This window comes from Mesocricetus auratus, unplaced genomic scaffold, assembly GCF_017639785.1.
Source record: "Mesocricetus auratus isolate SY011 unplaced genomic scaffold, BCM_Maur_2.0 Super-Scaffold_100691, whole genome shotgun sequence".
Lineage (NCBI taxonomy): Eukaryota > Metazoa > Chordata > Mammalia > Rodentia > Cricetidae > Mesocricetus > Mesocricetus auratus.
The window spans coordinates 52,916,958-52,934,080 of NW_024429267.1; the positions used below are offsets into that span (position 1 = coordinate 52,916,958).

The window sequence follows — 17,123 nt, forward strand, 5'->3', positions numbered from 1 at the left end:
CATGGTTGGCAGGATGGATGCCTTCCCTGAAGAGGGTGCTTGGAGGGCTGTTGCCCACTGCTAATACTCCTGATCTCACCTTGCCAGAGCTGAAACGGCCAGGAGGAACAGCCCTAAGGAGGGCCAGAAGACTTTGGCTTCTGTTTGGACTGAGGCTCTTGGGTCTGAGCCCAGAGATCTCGTGCATTTGGGTCGGGGAGGCTTTCTCTTCCTGTGCTCTGGCTGGAGGGTCCCCTCTCTTCAGTGCTGAGGGCATCCTCCCCTCCTCTGTAGTTTGTCTATGGGTAAATGTCCCCTAGAGGAACCTTGAGCCCTAGCTGGTGGTGGGATTTTGGAAGGCTGTGGAACTTTGAGGAGGCGGAGCCTCTCTGGAGAACCGGGGCATCAGGGCTCCCTTGCAGCTTTGCAGAGAGGCTCCACTCCTGAAGTTTGTTTCGTGATTACAGATATAACAGGTCCACCTGCCTCCTGTTCCTGCTGCTATATCTATAACTCCCACTGAACTAGAATAAGACCACTAGCACAACACAATTTCAAGCAAGCTTTAATTACAATACTGACTAGGATGATAGACTCTGTCCAGGTCTGTTCCTGGATTCTCAGAAAATGAAGATGAGTCACGTTTTGAAGTCTTAAAAAGGCAAACCCATAATTCCATGCACTTCCCACCAGGTTCAATCAGGGGCAAGTGTACAGCCTGACATTCTTCCTGACTGTGTAACTCCCACCTACATTGAAAGGTTCAGACATTATGCTGCCCTCTGCCCTGTTACCTGGCAGGATGCACTCAGGCAGTACTCTGGCCAGCCCAGAGTTCTGTGAGAACCAGTCTGCACACAGATGTAAAGGACCCCTTTAAAGGACAGACCGCTCTTACTCTCATCTCTCTCTCTTACTCTGTCATCTTCCATTCTCTCTCATCATCTTATACTCTCGTCTTTCTCTTTCTCTCTCTCTCTCCCTCCTCTCTCTCTCTCTCTCTCTCTCTCTCTCTCTCTCTCTCTCTCTCTCTCTCTCTCTCTCTCTCAGCTCTGCACGGGTTGGTTATCCCTCACTCTCCTTTCTCCTTTCCTGTCCACCAATAAAACTCCACGTGGGACTGTTGACTCAGGTTTGTGTCTCGTTACTGGGCAAACCTAGACATTTTAACAACATACATCCAATCAGGGGCAAGGGTACATCCTGAAATACCTCCAGCCTACATCCAATTGGGGTACATGTACATCCTGACGTATTTCCTGCCCGTGTATCTCCTGCCTACATGTGATCAAACACACGTAATGCAGTTGAGTCAAATAAACTCGTTTAGGAGAGAGAAAACAAGTGGCTTGTTATCTTCCAGAAACAACAGCCTCCAGCATTTCAGGAAGTATCCGTCCTTGGGCAAGGGGCTTACAGGTTAGAGGCATTTTTGTTTCATGGATCTCTTAGGCACAGTAATTGAAACTTAAGACATAACTTTGGCTCTCACATATCTTTCATTGCCAACCATAATGGACTGTGTCACCTTAAACTGTAAACCCAAAGGACCCCTTCCTCCCTGCTTGTCAGGTGTTTGATCCCAGCAACCAGAAAAGTGACACAGCTCACGCAGAGTCAGACCACTGAGCCCTCCAGAGCTGTGCGTTACTGTTGCTGGCTTCACTGGCATTCAAGGTAGGCAGTTTGATTCAGGAGCCTGGCTGCTGTCATTAAAACACTCCTGATACAGGAGTAGGAACTGGATGGCAGCATCCAGATGAACGTACAAAAGAAGCCAGGCTGCACAGGAAGACTGGAAGCCCATGCTTACCTGGGCTTTATCCAAGGAACAGAGCATGCCTAGACATGCATATGCAGAGGGTGGGGTGGGGGTAGTGATGGGCCCCTCAGGTACCAGAAGGGGAGGCAAAGACTAAGAGAACCCTGTAAAGGGCTATATACCAGATGGTCAGAGGTTTTGGGGGCCACTTCCATTCCTGATTTAAAAAGCTGTCTCTACTTCTAGACAAGAATTGGCAGCTCTTGAAACTCATCTCCCATGATTGCCATAAAAAGTACTGTTATCTCCCAATGACTTTAAAAACAAAGTTTTTTTGCTCATGCATCATTCAAGAAATAACATTTGTGAAAGCACAGGCTTCACGTTCTACTGTCTTTCTAATGCCTGCTGAAATAAAGGCATATTTGCTAAAAACAAAACAGACAAAAGCATGCCTTTGACGGCTGGCAAGTTGCGAAACCTTGGGCACCAGCGCACAGCTCACACCTGAAGAAATGCTATGCACACTCAGCCACTCGCTCCCCCATTCTTCTCTCAGCAAGCATGTCTTCAGACTTGTTAGATTAAGCCGGTGAGGAAAGAGCATGCTGGCTCTCCTGGAGCAAACGGACTTGGGAAGGCAGATACAAACATGTAAGTGTAGATGGACCACAGCACACTACGTTGTGGCCTTCTTGTTCCACTGGGCTGGGCACTTTTAATCAAGAGACAACATGAAACACAGAAAAGCGAGTTACTCACAATTCTGGTTCCTGGATAACTGGGCTTTGCCCCTGATTGTACCTGGCGGGCCTGTGTTCTGAGAATTCAATTCTTCCCTGGGAGGTGGGCCTCCTCCCTGCCTCCTGGGCCTGATGGAGGATCAGAGCTAATGATCACCGAGTAAGTGTTTCGTTTATATTGTCAACAGACTCTTTCTGGCCCCTGGCCTGTACCATGTGTTTCCTTCCCTCTGTTTTTAATGCGATCTAGGATTTTCCTTGATAGTTGTGCAGAGCAGCAACTTAGTATCCGCCAAGAGGCAGGCAGGGTTCTCCACGTTCAAAGCACGAATGCAAAGCTTTGTGTGGATGACCAGGGGCCACACGGGCAGTCACTGGCATGCTAGTAAGAGGAAGGAGAGCACGTGACGGATGCCCATTCCCTGAAGCAGCCATATGTGACCATCCTGGAACAGTCACGTGGGCCAAAGCAGTCCCTGGGATGGGGAGGGGGGCCACGCTGGTACAGCAAGGGCCACCATGGTGGGACACAGGGATGACAAGGGACAGCAGGCTGCCAACCCCACCGTTTCATCCTCGTTAGTGAGCTTCTGCTGGGTGTGCGTGTGCAGAAATGGGTGGGGAGGCCAGAGGTAACCCTCCACTGCTGCTCCTTAGACCTGGACGCAGTCAGTCTCTTCACCGAGACCTGGGGCTCGGGGAGGCTAGGCTGGTTGACCAGAAAGCCCCAAGGAACGTGCTCCTGCCTCCCCAGCTGGGATTATAAGCACATGGCATCATCACCTGTGTAGTTCTTTTGCCTGGGATCTGAGGGACAAGCTTTTTTCCTTGTTCTTAAAACAACTGTCCTATCTCTCCCGGATTGTTTTTAAAGGGACCTGAGTCTGTTGGAGGATACCCTCCCACAACGTAAGAGCCAATTCTGTCCTCATCAGAGCAGCTGTGGACTACCTGTAAGAGCTCTTCAAGACCGGGCCTGCTGCCACACCTCACAGAAGTAGGGGTTGGGCAGGGTCATCATTACATACGTCTGGGGGGAGGTGATGGAAGGAGAGGACAGATCCTCACTCTAGATTCTGTCCTTCTGTCACCTCCCTCCCAGATGTATCCATCCTGGCCAAGTGCCCAGCGATTTCACGTCTCAGGATGAGCTAGAGTATGTGGATGGGGGTCGGCTAACTAACTAGAGGGGGGCCTCAATCTATGCAGCTACCGGGGAGCCATCAACCACACGGAGGTGAGACTCTGGGGTGGGCCATTCACGCCCCTCTAGCTTACCCCGTACCATACTCGGTGTGTAAGCATGCTAACTCATTTGTTCACCAAGTGGGACTTGGATGGAATCATTACTTTGTTTTCGTCGCTGGCACCATAATCTGAGGTGAGCAGACATGGTGTGCGCACGTGCCCAGGGGAAAAAACGCTCTCGCAACACTGTTAAAAGACAACCTACGTGGAAACGTCGGGAAGGACTTGTAGATGACATTTTCTGCCATGCTTCGGAATAATCCAGTGTGTGACGTGGGTTTAGCTACTGGGAACAGCAACAAGGGACAAGGCCATCATGAACTCTGATTGATTTGATTCACTAGATGTTTTTATTTATATAAAAGACAAACGGCATAGAATGAAAATAAGTGCTTTAGATTTTGATATAAAAAGAATATTTGTGCATTCACAGTCCTATTTTAATACATGAGTATGGCTGAAGTGTTCAACAAAAGAATAAAACCTTCCCTTTATGCAGAGTAGTGAATAGAAGTCAGCATTTTTAGGAATGACAACAATGTTATTCCTTGGTCTTTTTCTTGAATAGGAAAAACAAATTGACATAAACAAAACAAGCCACAGTAACATGACACTGTGTTCCAGTTTCTGATGATGACCCAGAAGTGAAATCACTTTTGAACCCTAGAAATCCCACTAGTGGACCAGTATTCTAAAAACTCACCGCTAGAGGGCGGCGGACAACAGCTATTGGGAGGGCATCTGCAAGCCCTATGGTGCAAGTGGGTTTGGGGGATTTCCAAGGTGTTGCACAGCACACTTCCACGGGGCAGAGTACATAGATTTTTGCCCCATCCCCAACTTGGTCATGTATCCTAAACCCCCCTGTGATCTGACGCCTCCATGGTCCAGACAGAATAAAAGACTCCTTGGTAGTTCGTCAATCATGCTCCTATCTGGCTGAAAATAAGTAGCTTCAAAACACATTTACAAAAAGAGAGACTGTTGCTTGCAGTATCCACATCTGTTGATAGATTAACAAGCTTCCCATTAAAGTTCATTCTTTACTGTCATCTGAGTGGACACAGTTCTGGGACTCTTCACGGGACTCTTGTGTGTCCCCTATTTAGATCCTCACTGTAGTTTCTGCGGAGGTTAGGACCATACAGAGACCAAGAACCATAAAGAACGATCGGGAGAGCAGAGAGCCTACCTTGCAGAGGCAAATGGAACTTAATATGCATACAAAGGAAATTAACCTAATAGGATCACACACAGGAGGGCCCGATGTCCAATTCGTGATCAGCTTCAAATCATAACCTCAGACAAGGTATGTACAGCCCAACACATTACCAAAGCAAGGTGACATGAATGCACATTTCTCGTGTGTGTATGTGTGTGAGGGTGTACATGTATGTGGTGCATGTACGTCTGGAGGTCAGAGGTCAAAGACAGATGTTGTTTGTCAGGAGACTGTTCACTCGGCCTCGGAGACAGAGTCTTCTTGGCTGACCAATAAGCTCCGAGGGATGCTCACCTCCCAGTGAGGAAATTACAGGTGTGTTCCAATGAGCATGGCTTTTTTCATGGGTTGTGGGGGGGGATCGAACTCAGGTCTTCTTGTTTGTGAGCAGTCGTTATTATTTGCTGAGCTATCTCGCCCAGCTTATGAATGCTCATTTCTTACAATGGATCTTGACCCAAGGAAGCTTTCATTTCCAGACGGGGGTGGGTGTGGGTAATGTGAAGACCGAGAAACCAAGCAGCCACCTCAGAGTCACACCTTGCTGCAAATGCTGCCCCCTAGTGCGGCAGCCAGGAAACCCCTCCCTCCTTCTCTAGAATACAGATTTCTTTTTTCTGCCACATCTCAGTTACTTGAAACGAAGGGCGACTTTTTCAGACGCTGTGCTGACCAAGCAAAACATGGGTTCAGAGCGTCCCCAGACACAGTTGTACGGTACAGGCAGTGTGTGTCATTCGAATCGTGCCTGCCGTTTGGGAGCCTGGGAAGGTAGAACCCATTGGCGTTGCTGTGGGAAGCCGCAAACCCCAGCAGGAGAGAAGCACAATGAGCTGCAGGGCTGGGTGTGGGGTGTGCCGCTTTAAACAGCAACAACTGATAACTGCCTGCCGGGAGTAACAGTAACTCAGGCTCGGAGGAAATGAAACCACCCAGTCTTATTAGCAGATGATGGGACAGTTTCGTGGGTGGGGAGACGGCCTTCCTTGATTTTGGTGGACTATGAAAATGGAAAGCTGAGGCCGAGCTTCCAGGTTAAACCCGAAGGTTCACAAAGTCAGATGTGGGGCTTGAATGTAGAGGGTAACAGGAAGCAAAGCAAGGCACACGGGAGACCCTGGGGCACAGTGATGGGACTTAGCTCCCTGGGCAAAAGCACCCTCGCGTACAGGGTAATTATTGCAAAAGAAAGTGTTTTGTGGCCAAAGCAGGCCGTGAGGCATGGATCCTTCTCATGCGACTGTCCCCCTAACCCACATTCCGGGGACCACCGCGCCCACGTGATTGTCAAGTGCTAATGCTGTCCCGAGTGAGTGCCTTCTGCTCCATTCTGGAGCTCTCCAATAAAAGCTAATTTCCCGGGAACGTTTGATCTTTTTCTTTGTCTCCTTGCAGAGTATGGCTATAGATAGATATATAGACATATATAGATATATAGATATAAAACATAGCTATTCATATTTACATACAGGCATTAATAAAGTGCAAATGTTATTGGCTGTTGTAAAAATCAATCTCATTTCCTGAGGAGGTGCTAATACAGCTTATGCCATGGCAACAACGTCCAGGGCATAGAATGCTCTCTGTCACTTAGCCCCTGCTGCTGCTGCCGCTGCTGCTGCTGCTTCTGAACATGGAGCAACCGTCAGGGAAGAAGGGAGCAAGTCCTTGGCTTTCCCAGAAGCATCAGTCAGGACAGCTTCCAGCTCCCTGTCTTTGGTGAGAGGACGGCTTCTGGAGGCTTGACCTAGCCTGCCAGATAAAGCTATTTGGTAGTGTTCAGTGAGCCATCTTCTGGAATCTTCTCCTGGGAGCAGCTCCTCCCAGAGAGTCTATCTGGGTTCTCCAGCTCACTGAAACGCTCTGCCACACACTGGGCTGTGAGGCGGGCCTCGGGGTCATGGTCCCAACACTCTGTCAGTGTCTCACACACGATCTGGATGCCCTGCAGAGGAAGGGAGGGGGTCCCAAGAGTATTGTCAGTGGCTGGTCTCCATGCAGTTAGGATCAATACATCATTATCAAATGGTGTCCTATCATCCCTTGCCCTCCAGAGTTTTACTCTTTGAGAATGTAACATGGCTAGTTCATAGGTATCTTTCTGTTTGAACAGAGCTGGACACCCAAGTCCAGAGTGGAGCAGGCACTAGTCTGGGTTCACTTTGTAAAATCTATATTTCATCGAATGACTCAGAAGTTACTCCCAGGACTGTCAAGGGTGACTCCATGGTGCTCCTGTCATTTCCAGTGACATTAAGCTAGGCCCTTTGACATGGCTGTCTTTGTATGCCAGATTGTAAGTTTTTTTGTTGCTGTTTTTGGTTTGGTTTGGTTTTGGTTTTTCAAGACAGGGTTTCTCTGTGTAGCTTTGTAGACCAGGCTGGCCTCGAACTCACAGAGATTCTCCTACCTCTGCCTTCCAAGTGCTGGAACTAAAGGCGTGCGCCACCACTGACTGGTTGATTGGAAGCTATTTTATAACTTGTCCTCCCCCACTGAACCTCACCCCCAGACAGGAAAGCCTGTCCAGAAAGCAAAGTGCTTTACCACAGGCTGGATTTCATTTTGCGTCAAGAAGAGTTTTGTTACTACTTTCAGTCCTCTCAGAAAATCAGAAGTTAAGTAAATAGTCTGAGAACTGGGAAGATCAGTCCCTTCCTTGCAGAGGCCAATACATCTAACACTCTTTGTGGAGAGTTGGCACTTGCCTGCCCATACCAGCAACTTTTACAACATCTAGGGATTTCCCCCACCCCCAGTTCTTGATGTGGAATTAACTGCATAATTCACCTAACTAATGGTATTGATTGATGGCCCTGTTAAGAGTAGAATGTTATTGTTCCTATACCAGAAACATTTATTTTGTCCTGACACAGTAATTACAGGCAGTAAATTAAATTAAATATTAAGCATTACCTTGAAATCAATAGGGCAACAAATCTCATTAAGAGAAAAAAATGTATTATGCAAATTCTTTCCAGAATTTTATCATAATGAATAACGGCTTCATTATAAGAACTTTACAGGAGAGACCTCAAGTGATGGTGGCAGGGTTTCAGTAGGACATACCATTCTGGCACCTTCTAATTCCTGAGTTCTTTCAAACAGTCTTGCATTTTTTAGAACCAAAGACAATTTGTCTGAGAGTCTGGAGAAGACTTTGACCCTGGGAAGCCTGGCTAACCTACTCCCTGATCACAGTGCTGGCTCTGGGCCAAGGCTGGCCCCAAGCAGGCTTCCTGCCCTATTTGTCTACCTGAATGCGCCTAGCTTGCTGTTTCTGGTTCTCACTTGAAATTCTCATGCCTTTAGATAAACCTACATACCCATGGCCAGCAAGGATGAAGGACTTCATCCAAGAGAGCAATAAAGGGCTTTGCTGGGTGGAAGAGAATCATTCTTCCAGAGAGATAGAAAAAACTGTTCTGGATCTTTCTTCATCAAGGCTCTTCCTCGGATGTATCACATGTGGTCAACTGTCTCTCGCTCACAACCTAACCTTTGTTCCCCTCTCCTTCAACCTCTGTTCTGAGCAGCCTTAACTTCCAGTTCTTGGGAAGGAATAACGATGAACTGTGTGGCTATCACTCAATAGGCTGGTCCCCTCCTCCGTCACCAGCAAGCTCCTTGTCATCGCTTTCCTGGCCTCCATCGTGGTGGCCAGCCTACCCCTTCGTAGGCGCACTCATCTCCATGCACAGCCAGCAGATAGATATGAGGGTGCCATCTATCCAACGGCCCTGCTTGCTTCCAACTGCTAATTATGTCTTTGTGAAGTTGAGGAACCCCAGCCGAACAAAGGCAGAGTGAGAGGGAATGAGACGTAGGCCTCTGACACGAAGGCACAGGCGTGGACAGCAGACACAGCTAGCAAAGTATCTTAACCCTGAATCAAGAGGGCTTGGGAAAGGAGACCAGTGCCCTCCAGTTGTCATCCTAGAGCTCTCTGTGGACGCTGTAGAAGCCTGGTGAGAGCCACGTACGAGAACAGGGTCACCCACTTACACTGAAGCTTTCCTTAGGAACACAAACCTAACGAGGTTACAGGGACCCAAGGGCCCCGGCACTCAGGGTGAGGCTCCACTTCCCAGAGCTCTCTGCTGCCCAGCAGCGGGGTTACAGGGACCCAAGGTCGATCCTCCACACTCCGGGGCGAGGCACCACCTCCCAGAGCTCCCTCTGCTGCCTGGCAGCGGACCCCTCTGCAGGGACCCAAGGTCGGTCCCCCGCACTCAGGGAGAGGCTCCACTTCCCAGAGCTCTCTGCTGCCCAGCAGCAGGGTTACAGGGACCCAAGGTTGGTCCCCCGCACTCAGGGTGAGGCTCTACAGCTCTGCTGCCCGGCAGCGGGGTTACAGGGACCCAAGGTCGATCCCCCACACTCATGGTGAGGCTCCACCTCCCAGAGCTCTCTGCTGCCTGGCAGCAGACTCCTCTGTAGGGACCTCCCGACCCTTCCGAGCCAGCACGCCTCACCTGGTGGTTGAGCCAGAAGCTGGGGATTTCAGGCCGTCCTCGATCTCTTAGCACGTTGTCCTTCATGCTCTCCACACACGGGTGCTCCCTCACCTTGGACCCAAACGGGGGTTCATAATCTTTCACTTCTGTGAAGAAAACAGGCAGACACAGGCCAGATGAGTACAGGGCCGAGAGAAGTGTGCCCGCTGAGTGCCTGGTTGGAAACAAGGACAGAATGCGCTTGCCGTTGCCAGAACACTGTTAATGGTAGTGGATCAGAAGAAGAAGGAAGGAGTGGTGGTGGGAGGATGCTGGGAAATATCCCCCTGGTGGCTGTTCGGTCCTTGTAGGCATCATGCCAATAGCTGGCACCTAGGGAATAAGGCAGAAGGGGAATCTGATGCCCCCTTTTGGCCTTTGTAGGCACTGCATCCATGTGCACACATTCATGTACAACATTCATATATGGACACACATAATTTAAAAACAAAAATAAAATCCTTTATTTATTACAAAGCTTATGGTCCTCCGTAGGCCCACAGCACACAAACAGATTTAGTAGAGTGTGTTGAATTTCAAGCGAGCATTAGTCCTACAAAGCCATACAATTCTGAAAGATTCTACAGCCTGGATGGTTCCTGAAGACGTTGGGTAAAGGAAGTACATCAGACTAAAAGGAAAATATTATGTGGTCCCAAGGTATCATCCAGCACTTGGGAGGCTGAGGCACCAGGGTCAGGAGTTCAGGGCCAGCCTGGGATGGTAGGGAGACCCTGTCTACAACAAGAGAGAACAAGCAAGTCTCCTCACCCTGTGGTGGTGTGCAGAGCAGCACCAGGCCATACTGCTGGATTCCTGTCTCCAGAACCGTGAGACAAAAGAAAGCATTTTCCTTTGTAAATAATGACAGTCTCGGGGAGTGTATTATGGCAGTAAGAAGGGAGCTAGATCTCCCTAGAGACAAATCCACAGACGTGAAGAGAGTATCTCTAGGGGTTAAGAGATGAATACCAGAGGGAGGGGATTAGAAATGTTAGTGCTTACAGTCGGTATAGAGTTTCAGTGGGAGCGATGGGAGATTTCTGGGGCTGGGGATGTTGCTCAGTTGTAGAGTACTTGCATAGCATGCATGAAGTCCTGGGTTCAAGTTCAGTTCCCAATGTCATGAAGGAAAGTGTGCACACGTGTGTGTGCATGTGTGCGTGCACGCGTGCATGTGTGTGTGTGAGAGGGGGGGGTGAGCACTGAAGGGGAAGGCTGGGCTATATTCCGCATCTCCCCCCACTAATATGCAGGATCTTTGGCCTTTAACTTCAAGATAATTTTCCTTAATGAGCAAAAATTTCAGTCATTTGCCTTCTATGCTAAGAATTGAAGATGCTTTCATGGTTAAATGGAATTTAAAAGAGGAATAGTCTGTTTTATTTTTCTCTTTCATTTTCCCAGAAGTGCACTTAGGATCTTTTACAGCCTCACCCCAGTAGAAAAGCTGTCAGGATCTTATTTTATCATTTTATTTGCTGGCTGATTTTTAAAAATAATATCCTTGTTTATTCTTTGGAATTTTCACACATTTATACACTGTATTTTGACCATACCCATCCACCACCGCCTCCTTCAAATGCTCCCTGGTGACTCCTCTCTCTTCCTAACTTCATGTTCTCCTTCTTTGCTATCAATCCCCCCAGGGTATTTTTTGTACCTCATTTTCCATAGATTTTAAAAAACTTATTGTATTTTAGAATGCAATTGCATTTATGACATTGAAATGAACACAAGCCCCCTTTGTCACCCTTTGACTGTAACCACACCGAGAATTCATCTACACTGGTCTAGGGGTACATTCCGAGGTCTGACCTCTGGGGTCCATACACCCCTTCTTTCTCCCTTCCTCTATCCTCCATCAGACCACTGATCCTGAGGCTCAAGGCTGGGGCAGGATTGTATGTCTTCCTCTGCCTGCTGCTTTCCATTTTGCTTTAGGCATCCGGTAAATGCAAACGGGGGTGACTTCAAGCAAAAGCTGAAGCTGGGCGGGTCAGAGCCAGCTCCAGATGAGACCCCACGCTCATCGCCATCTTCTTCCTACGGAGCAAGTGGAGTGACCTGCGGGACCATCATCTTCCCTTCCAGATTATCTCATGGCCCACTCACACCAAATAGCTCATTTCCTTGTTGCACTCTTCCAAGAAAGAAAGGACTAGATGGCAGGGGATCTGTAAGAGATATAAATTGCTCACTGGATACTGTATTGGGCCACAGACTCTCTGTTTCTAACTCTCTGGCTGCTGTTGCAGTTGTATTTGTTGCCTAACGAGACACCTTTACCAAGCCAAGAATCTCGAGCAGTTTAGGTATTGCCCACGGGCCTCACTCCTTCCCCCTTCTCTGCAGAACTGTACTGGCCAGATGGAAATACCCCAGCCTGGAGATGCCCGGACATGACACCCACCTGCCAGAGGCAGCCATGTCACACGGTGACATGTGTGTTGACTGGTTCAATCTTCTTGCCTCTGCAAACCCCTCTAAGAGCATCTGTGAGACAAGACTGAGGCCGGGCTCTCTGAATTATGTAGTAATCCCAGCACAGCTCCTTCTCCTGACTGTTCCCGTTTCCCATGAGACCTGCTCCTCGATAAACAATGCCCCCCAAATTTTCACATCAGGTCCTACTTCCAGCAACGCTGGTCCAAGCCAGCTGCCCACCAAGAGCTTCCCTCTTTCTCTTTTGGTTTCTGTCTGCTCAGCTGCCCCTCTGAAGATGACTGCCACTCCACCGTGAGGGAGCTCTCGAAGTCCTTCCTTGAGATGCAGGAAGGATGCTCAGAGCCACGCGGCATTATGGGTGTCTGATAAAGGACCTTTGCTTTTCCAGAAGGCATCCTTGCTTTCTCCTTCCCAGGGAACACTTCAGGGGGAGTGCTCCAGGGGCCACGGTTCTCATGCCCATGCTCAGAAATGACAGGCAGGCCATCGCAGCAAGTGAGAGGGAAATATCAGGGTGAGAATCTGGCCCAGAGTCTACCTCACGGCTGAGGCCCCGAGAACAAAGAAAACACATCTATGGTTGAACTATTAACTAGGGCTAGTTTATTCCACTCTGAGTTCCAAGCCTCAAAACCATTTGTGACCCCTCATCTTTACTGTCACCTTGACTGGACTTGGAACGACCTGGGAGATACACTGCTGGGGTGTCCCTGAGGATCGGGGAGGGGAGAGGCCCCTGCTCTGAGGGTGTGCAACACCATCCACTGGGCTCCAATCCGAAACTAAGTACAAAGGCAGAAGGAGAAATCCAGCTGAGTGCATGCATCCCTTCCCTGCTCCGTGCTAACGGATACGGAACATGACCATCGGTGACCTCACGTTCCTGTGTTCGTGACAGACTGTACCCTCAAGCTATGAGCCCACATAAACCTTTCCCTTTTAAGTTGCTTTGGCCCCAGCTGTCACCACAGCCGTCATCTTAATGTGTAAGTTCCGTGTGGGCCAAAGGAGGCGTCCGTGGAGCGTGGGAGAAGGAGGCTCAGAGGTGAAGTGACGGACGCCGGCCCCGGTGGGAAAGGAGACGAGGCACACGGTTTTTTTTTTTTTTCCCCAAAGCAAGGGGAAGCTTAACTGAGTGTCCCCTGTTTCTCCTGCAACCTTGGGAACTATGAGACTTCCTGCGCTCTGAAGGCCTACTTCCTCTCTTTGGCTACACTGGGGAAGGGAGGTCAAGGGTCATTCATCAGCCAGATGCTGGCAGAGACCAACTGTCTGTGCCACACAGGGCGGATCTGAGAGCTTCGCTGCCTTCTAAGTTTAAAATGGAAAAAAATGGGTGTGGTCCAAGAGCATCGTGTGACCCACATCATGTGACCCAGACTGGCTGGTGCCTGTCCCTTGAAAGGGACCTTTCAAGAGGGTACAGCGGTACACGACTGTCATCTCAGCACCGCGGAGGCTGAGGCAGAAGGATGCTATAAACTTGAAGCCAGCTAGGCCTAGACAGTGACTGACCTGTAGGCAAACATTCTGGGCCTCAAGTGTGATGGCCCCTCCCCATCTCAAAAAAAATCAATTATCAATCAATCAATCAATCTTCAGTCAGTAATCCCTCAGGTTCGGGTGGGGAGGATTTGAAGTGCACACATATTCACACTTATTCATTTGCATACAAGCCATGGTGAACTTGTGGAGGTCTGAGGTCAGAGGTTAGAGGACAACTTTTGGGAGTTGCTCATTCTCTCGTTCCACCACATGGGCCTGGACTTGAGCTCAAGAGCCCAGGCTTGGGGGCCGGTGCCTCCGCTTTCTGGGCCATCTTGTATCCTTGTGCACACGTTTCAATTGGACTTTTTCTTCCACCCCCTGAAAATAACGCATTTGCCCAATATATGCTTCCATAACAATACACGCTAGACTGTTTTTCTTACCGCGGGTTTTGCTGGTTCTTCTTTCTGTGGTCTTTCCCCTCATTCTGAACACCCTAGTCCTGACCCTACTTTCTTCTCTCGTGTCTCCCAAGCGTGCTGAGGTGACTCAGATCTAGCCGTGTGGACGCTTGCCACTCGGCCTATGTATCTAGTATCTGCTCCCGGCACTAAAGAGGGGGGCACACACACACACACACACACACACACACACACACACACACACGTGGGGGGGCCTGCTTGCTGCTTTTGTGGCTACTCAGGCAATCCTATCTGCTGTTCTCTGAGCCTCCATGGAGACCTGGGGACACGAACAGTGCAGAGAAGGCCATTCCCTCTTGCAGGGAGTTTCTAAATCTGCTTCAAGTTTTGGCAGATGTCCACCTTGACTCTGAACGAGAGGATAAACTATGAACTCTGAGAAACAAGGTTAGCGGTCAGACCTCAGGGAGAAGGTTAGCAGGCAGGGAGTCCTGTGCTTGATGGGTGGACACTGATGGATGTCCTGGGGAAATCTTACTTATTCTCTGTACCATAGAATAGTCCTAGGAATGGAGCAGAGTGGATGATTGACAGCACACTTATTGTGGCCTGGACCTCTTTGGCTCCCAGTATGTCCAGCCTAGAAGACTGCAATCCAACCCCCTCAGTAAAAGTTTCACAGCTAAATCCATATTGACTCAATCCACCTACTTATCTTTCATATTGGTGTCTAGAATGTTTCAGAAAATGCACATGTTTAAACCCATGAAATCACGAAAGGAAGGTTTCTAGAAAGCCCAATCTCCTCTCATGGCTGTGCTCCTGGGCTCTTCCATGCAAGTAGCTTCTATGAGATTAAAAGGGATTTGAAACCATTACCTTATTGGTTGTATGTGAGCACTTCCCAATCCACTTTTTACAGAGGATGAGATGGTTGCCCTCAGTTCAGTGGAGAGAGGCTTCAGCAAAAGGCATCAGAAATGAGTTATAGGAAAAGTGAATCCCAGTTAGGCGTGGCTATTTAAGTCACAGTGGGTAAAAGCCAAACCTGAAGACCCAAGCTTCATCCTAAGAGCCATGGTGGAAGGAGAGAACCAAGTCCTATAACTTGTCCTCTGATGTATACAAACACCCCATGGCCCATATATGCTGTCCTGATAAATAATTTCATTAAAAAATGTACACTCACTTAGACCCATGCTTGGTTCCTTCCTTATTCTACAGCAGGTCTGAAACAGGCTTCAGTTGCTCAGGGGAGCAGGGGCCGGATCATGACAAAGGAAAATGAGCGGAGGGAACTGAGCAGGCTTTAAGAGTGTCCAAGAGCCAGGCAGAGGATGCTGACCAACAGCCTGGAGAGATGTGACCCAACATCCGCAGTTCACCATTACAAAAAGTGAGGTTGAGTTAGGCCTTTAATCCCAGCACTCCGGGAGGCAGAGGCAGAGGCAGAGGCAGTACTCTGTGAATTAAAGGCCAGCCTGGTCTACAGAGTGAGTTCCAGGACACCCAGGACTGTTATACAGAGAAACTCTGTCCTGAAAAACAAAACAAACAAACAAAATGCCAACAACAAAATAGGAAGGAAGGAAAGTGAGGTGGGCAAACAGAGGGCTGAGAGCTACCCCTGGTGTCTCAGGGACCTGCAGACTACCTTTGATGTGCTAAGGAGTTGTTACTCCTTCTTCTATCCACCTAAAAACTGCTTCCCCCAACCCTGCCCAGAGCAAGCACCCTAGGGAATACCCCACCCACTGAAAACTTGACAAAGGTCTCTCTCCCTGCCAACCTTGGTGAGGCCCTCTCTATCATAGGCCAGCAGGAAGGGCATTTTAGGGTCTGCTGGATGGAGACACTTGGTCATTTCTAAACAAGTTATGTAAAGACTACTAATTAAAAAGAAATCCCCTTAACTGTTGTGATTTTCCTGCAGTGCACCCAAACATCTGTGTGCTCTGGCTTTGAGAGAGGCAGGGGCAGTGGCAGGGCTGGGGGTGGAGAGAGAACAAGGCCTTCTCATTCTTTAACCACAGGCACCACAGGAGGGCGGGGTTGGCATGGCACCCCTACAATGTTTACTCAGGTTCCTCTTTGCGGGATCCAGGGTGCTCAGACCAAAGCAGACATCTCTGCCACAGTTAAACCAGCCCATGCTGAGGGTTCTCGGACGGAATGCCCTGGGTCCCCGCGCCCCTTCAAAACACACCTTCTCTAAGAGACCTTTGTTTTAAGGCTGCATGGAACTTTCTCTTCCTTCCCTCCTCCCTGCAGCCGAGGCTGAGGAGCAGCTGCAGGCTGCTCTTCCTTACTCCCAGGAAGCCCCCGGCTCCTCTGAAGGGAAACAGCCTGCCCTTCTCTGCATGGCCACAGACCCGTCCCCCAGACATCGGCATCACCTTGACCATCAGCATCTGGTCCACAACTGTTGTGGCTGTAGTTAGACAGTGTCCCCCCAAGGCAGTGCTCCTCTGATTTTATATTTACTTCCCAAATGGTGCTGCCTTGAAGTCCGGTCAAAGTGGGTTTCCAGCCTGGCCTTCCTGAAGTTTCTCCAAGCCTCCTTCCCTTTCTTTTCTGCTTGGCCCATTGTTCTTCCGATGCTTCTTCCAGAAGGAGCTGTCTGTGTCAAACCCTTGCTCACTGGCCACTGTGTGCCAGCTTCTATTCAGACGTCCAGGTGGCCAGCGCTTGGATTAGTGTGCACGTGGGCCAGTTCTGGCTGGGGATGAATACATGTGGTGTCTGCTGTAGTGCTGTAGTCCCCAAAGGGGACCTGAGACACCTCCCTCATCCGCCTCCCACACACCATAGCGCAAACACTTGCCCAGACCCCAGGCCGACTGCCTGCCTGGCCCGGGACAGAGGCTCTTTTGTAAAAGAGGCCAGGTCTCCCTGTCCTGTCCAGGCCGGGTCTCCCGCCTTCTCTCCATCAGAAAGCAGCGGCACGCCAAACACCTTCCACCTTGTTCTCCTTACACAACTCATGTTGTTCCCCTCATTTTCCGTATCCATTCTTTGAGATGATCAGAGTGCCTGAAGCACCCACCCCAGGGGCATTATCTTCCCCTAGTCTGCTATAATTTTCTTTCTAAAATGATCGCATACATCAGTCCCTTGCTGGACACCAGATCAGTTGCTGAGCTAGTCCAGCCTCGCTCCTCACTAAGCCATTCCCTCGGGGGAGGCTGGGCCTTTGGACTCGCTACTCTTGCCAGATGCAGGGTTACATTCCTGATATCCCAGTACCAGGGAGGCTGAGCGTGAGCGTGACGCCTCTGTGAGCTTCTGAGCAAGACCAGGCCTCAGAAATAAGCA

General features: G+C 49.4%; 1 protein-coding gene across 2 annotated transcripts in view; it reads right to left on the bottom strand.

The window, feature by feature from the left end:
* Positions 1 to 4,063: 4,063 nt before the first annotated feature.
* The window catches only part of Tgfbr2 (transforming growth factor beta receptor 2), an 89,873-nt gene continuing 76,813 nt past the window's right edge, over positions 4,064 to 17,123 (bottom strand). For both annotated transcript variants that reach the window (XM_013117089.3, XM_005075040.4), the window contains 2 exons: positions 9,430 to 9,557; positions 4,064 to 6,899 (listed from right to left, as the gene is read on the bottom strand). In XM_013117089.3, coding sequence (XP_012972543.1) covers positions 6,720 to 6,899; positions 9,430 to 9,557 — 308 coding nt within the window. In that variant the 3' untranslated portion in view covers positions 4,064 to 6,719. The remainder of the gene's footprint in view (positions 6,900 to 9,429; positions 9,558 to 17,123) is intronic.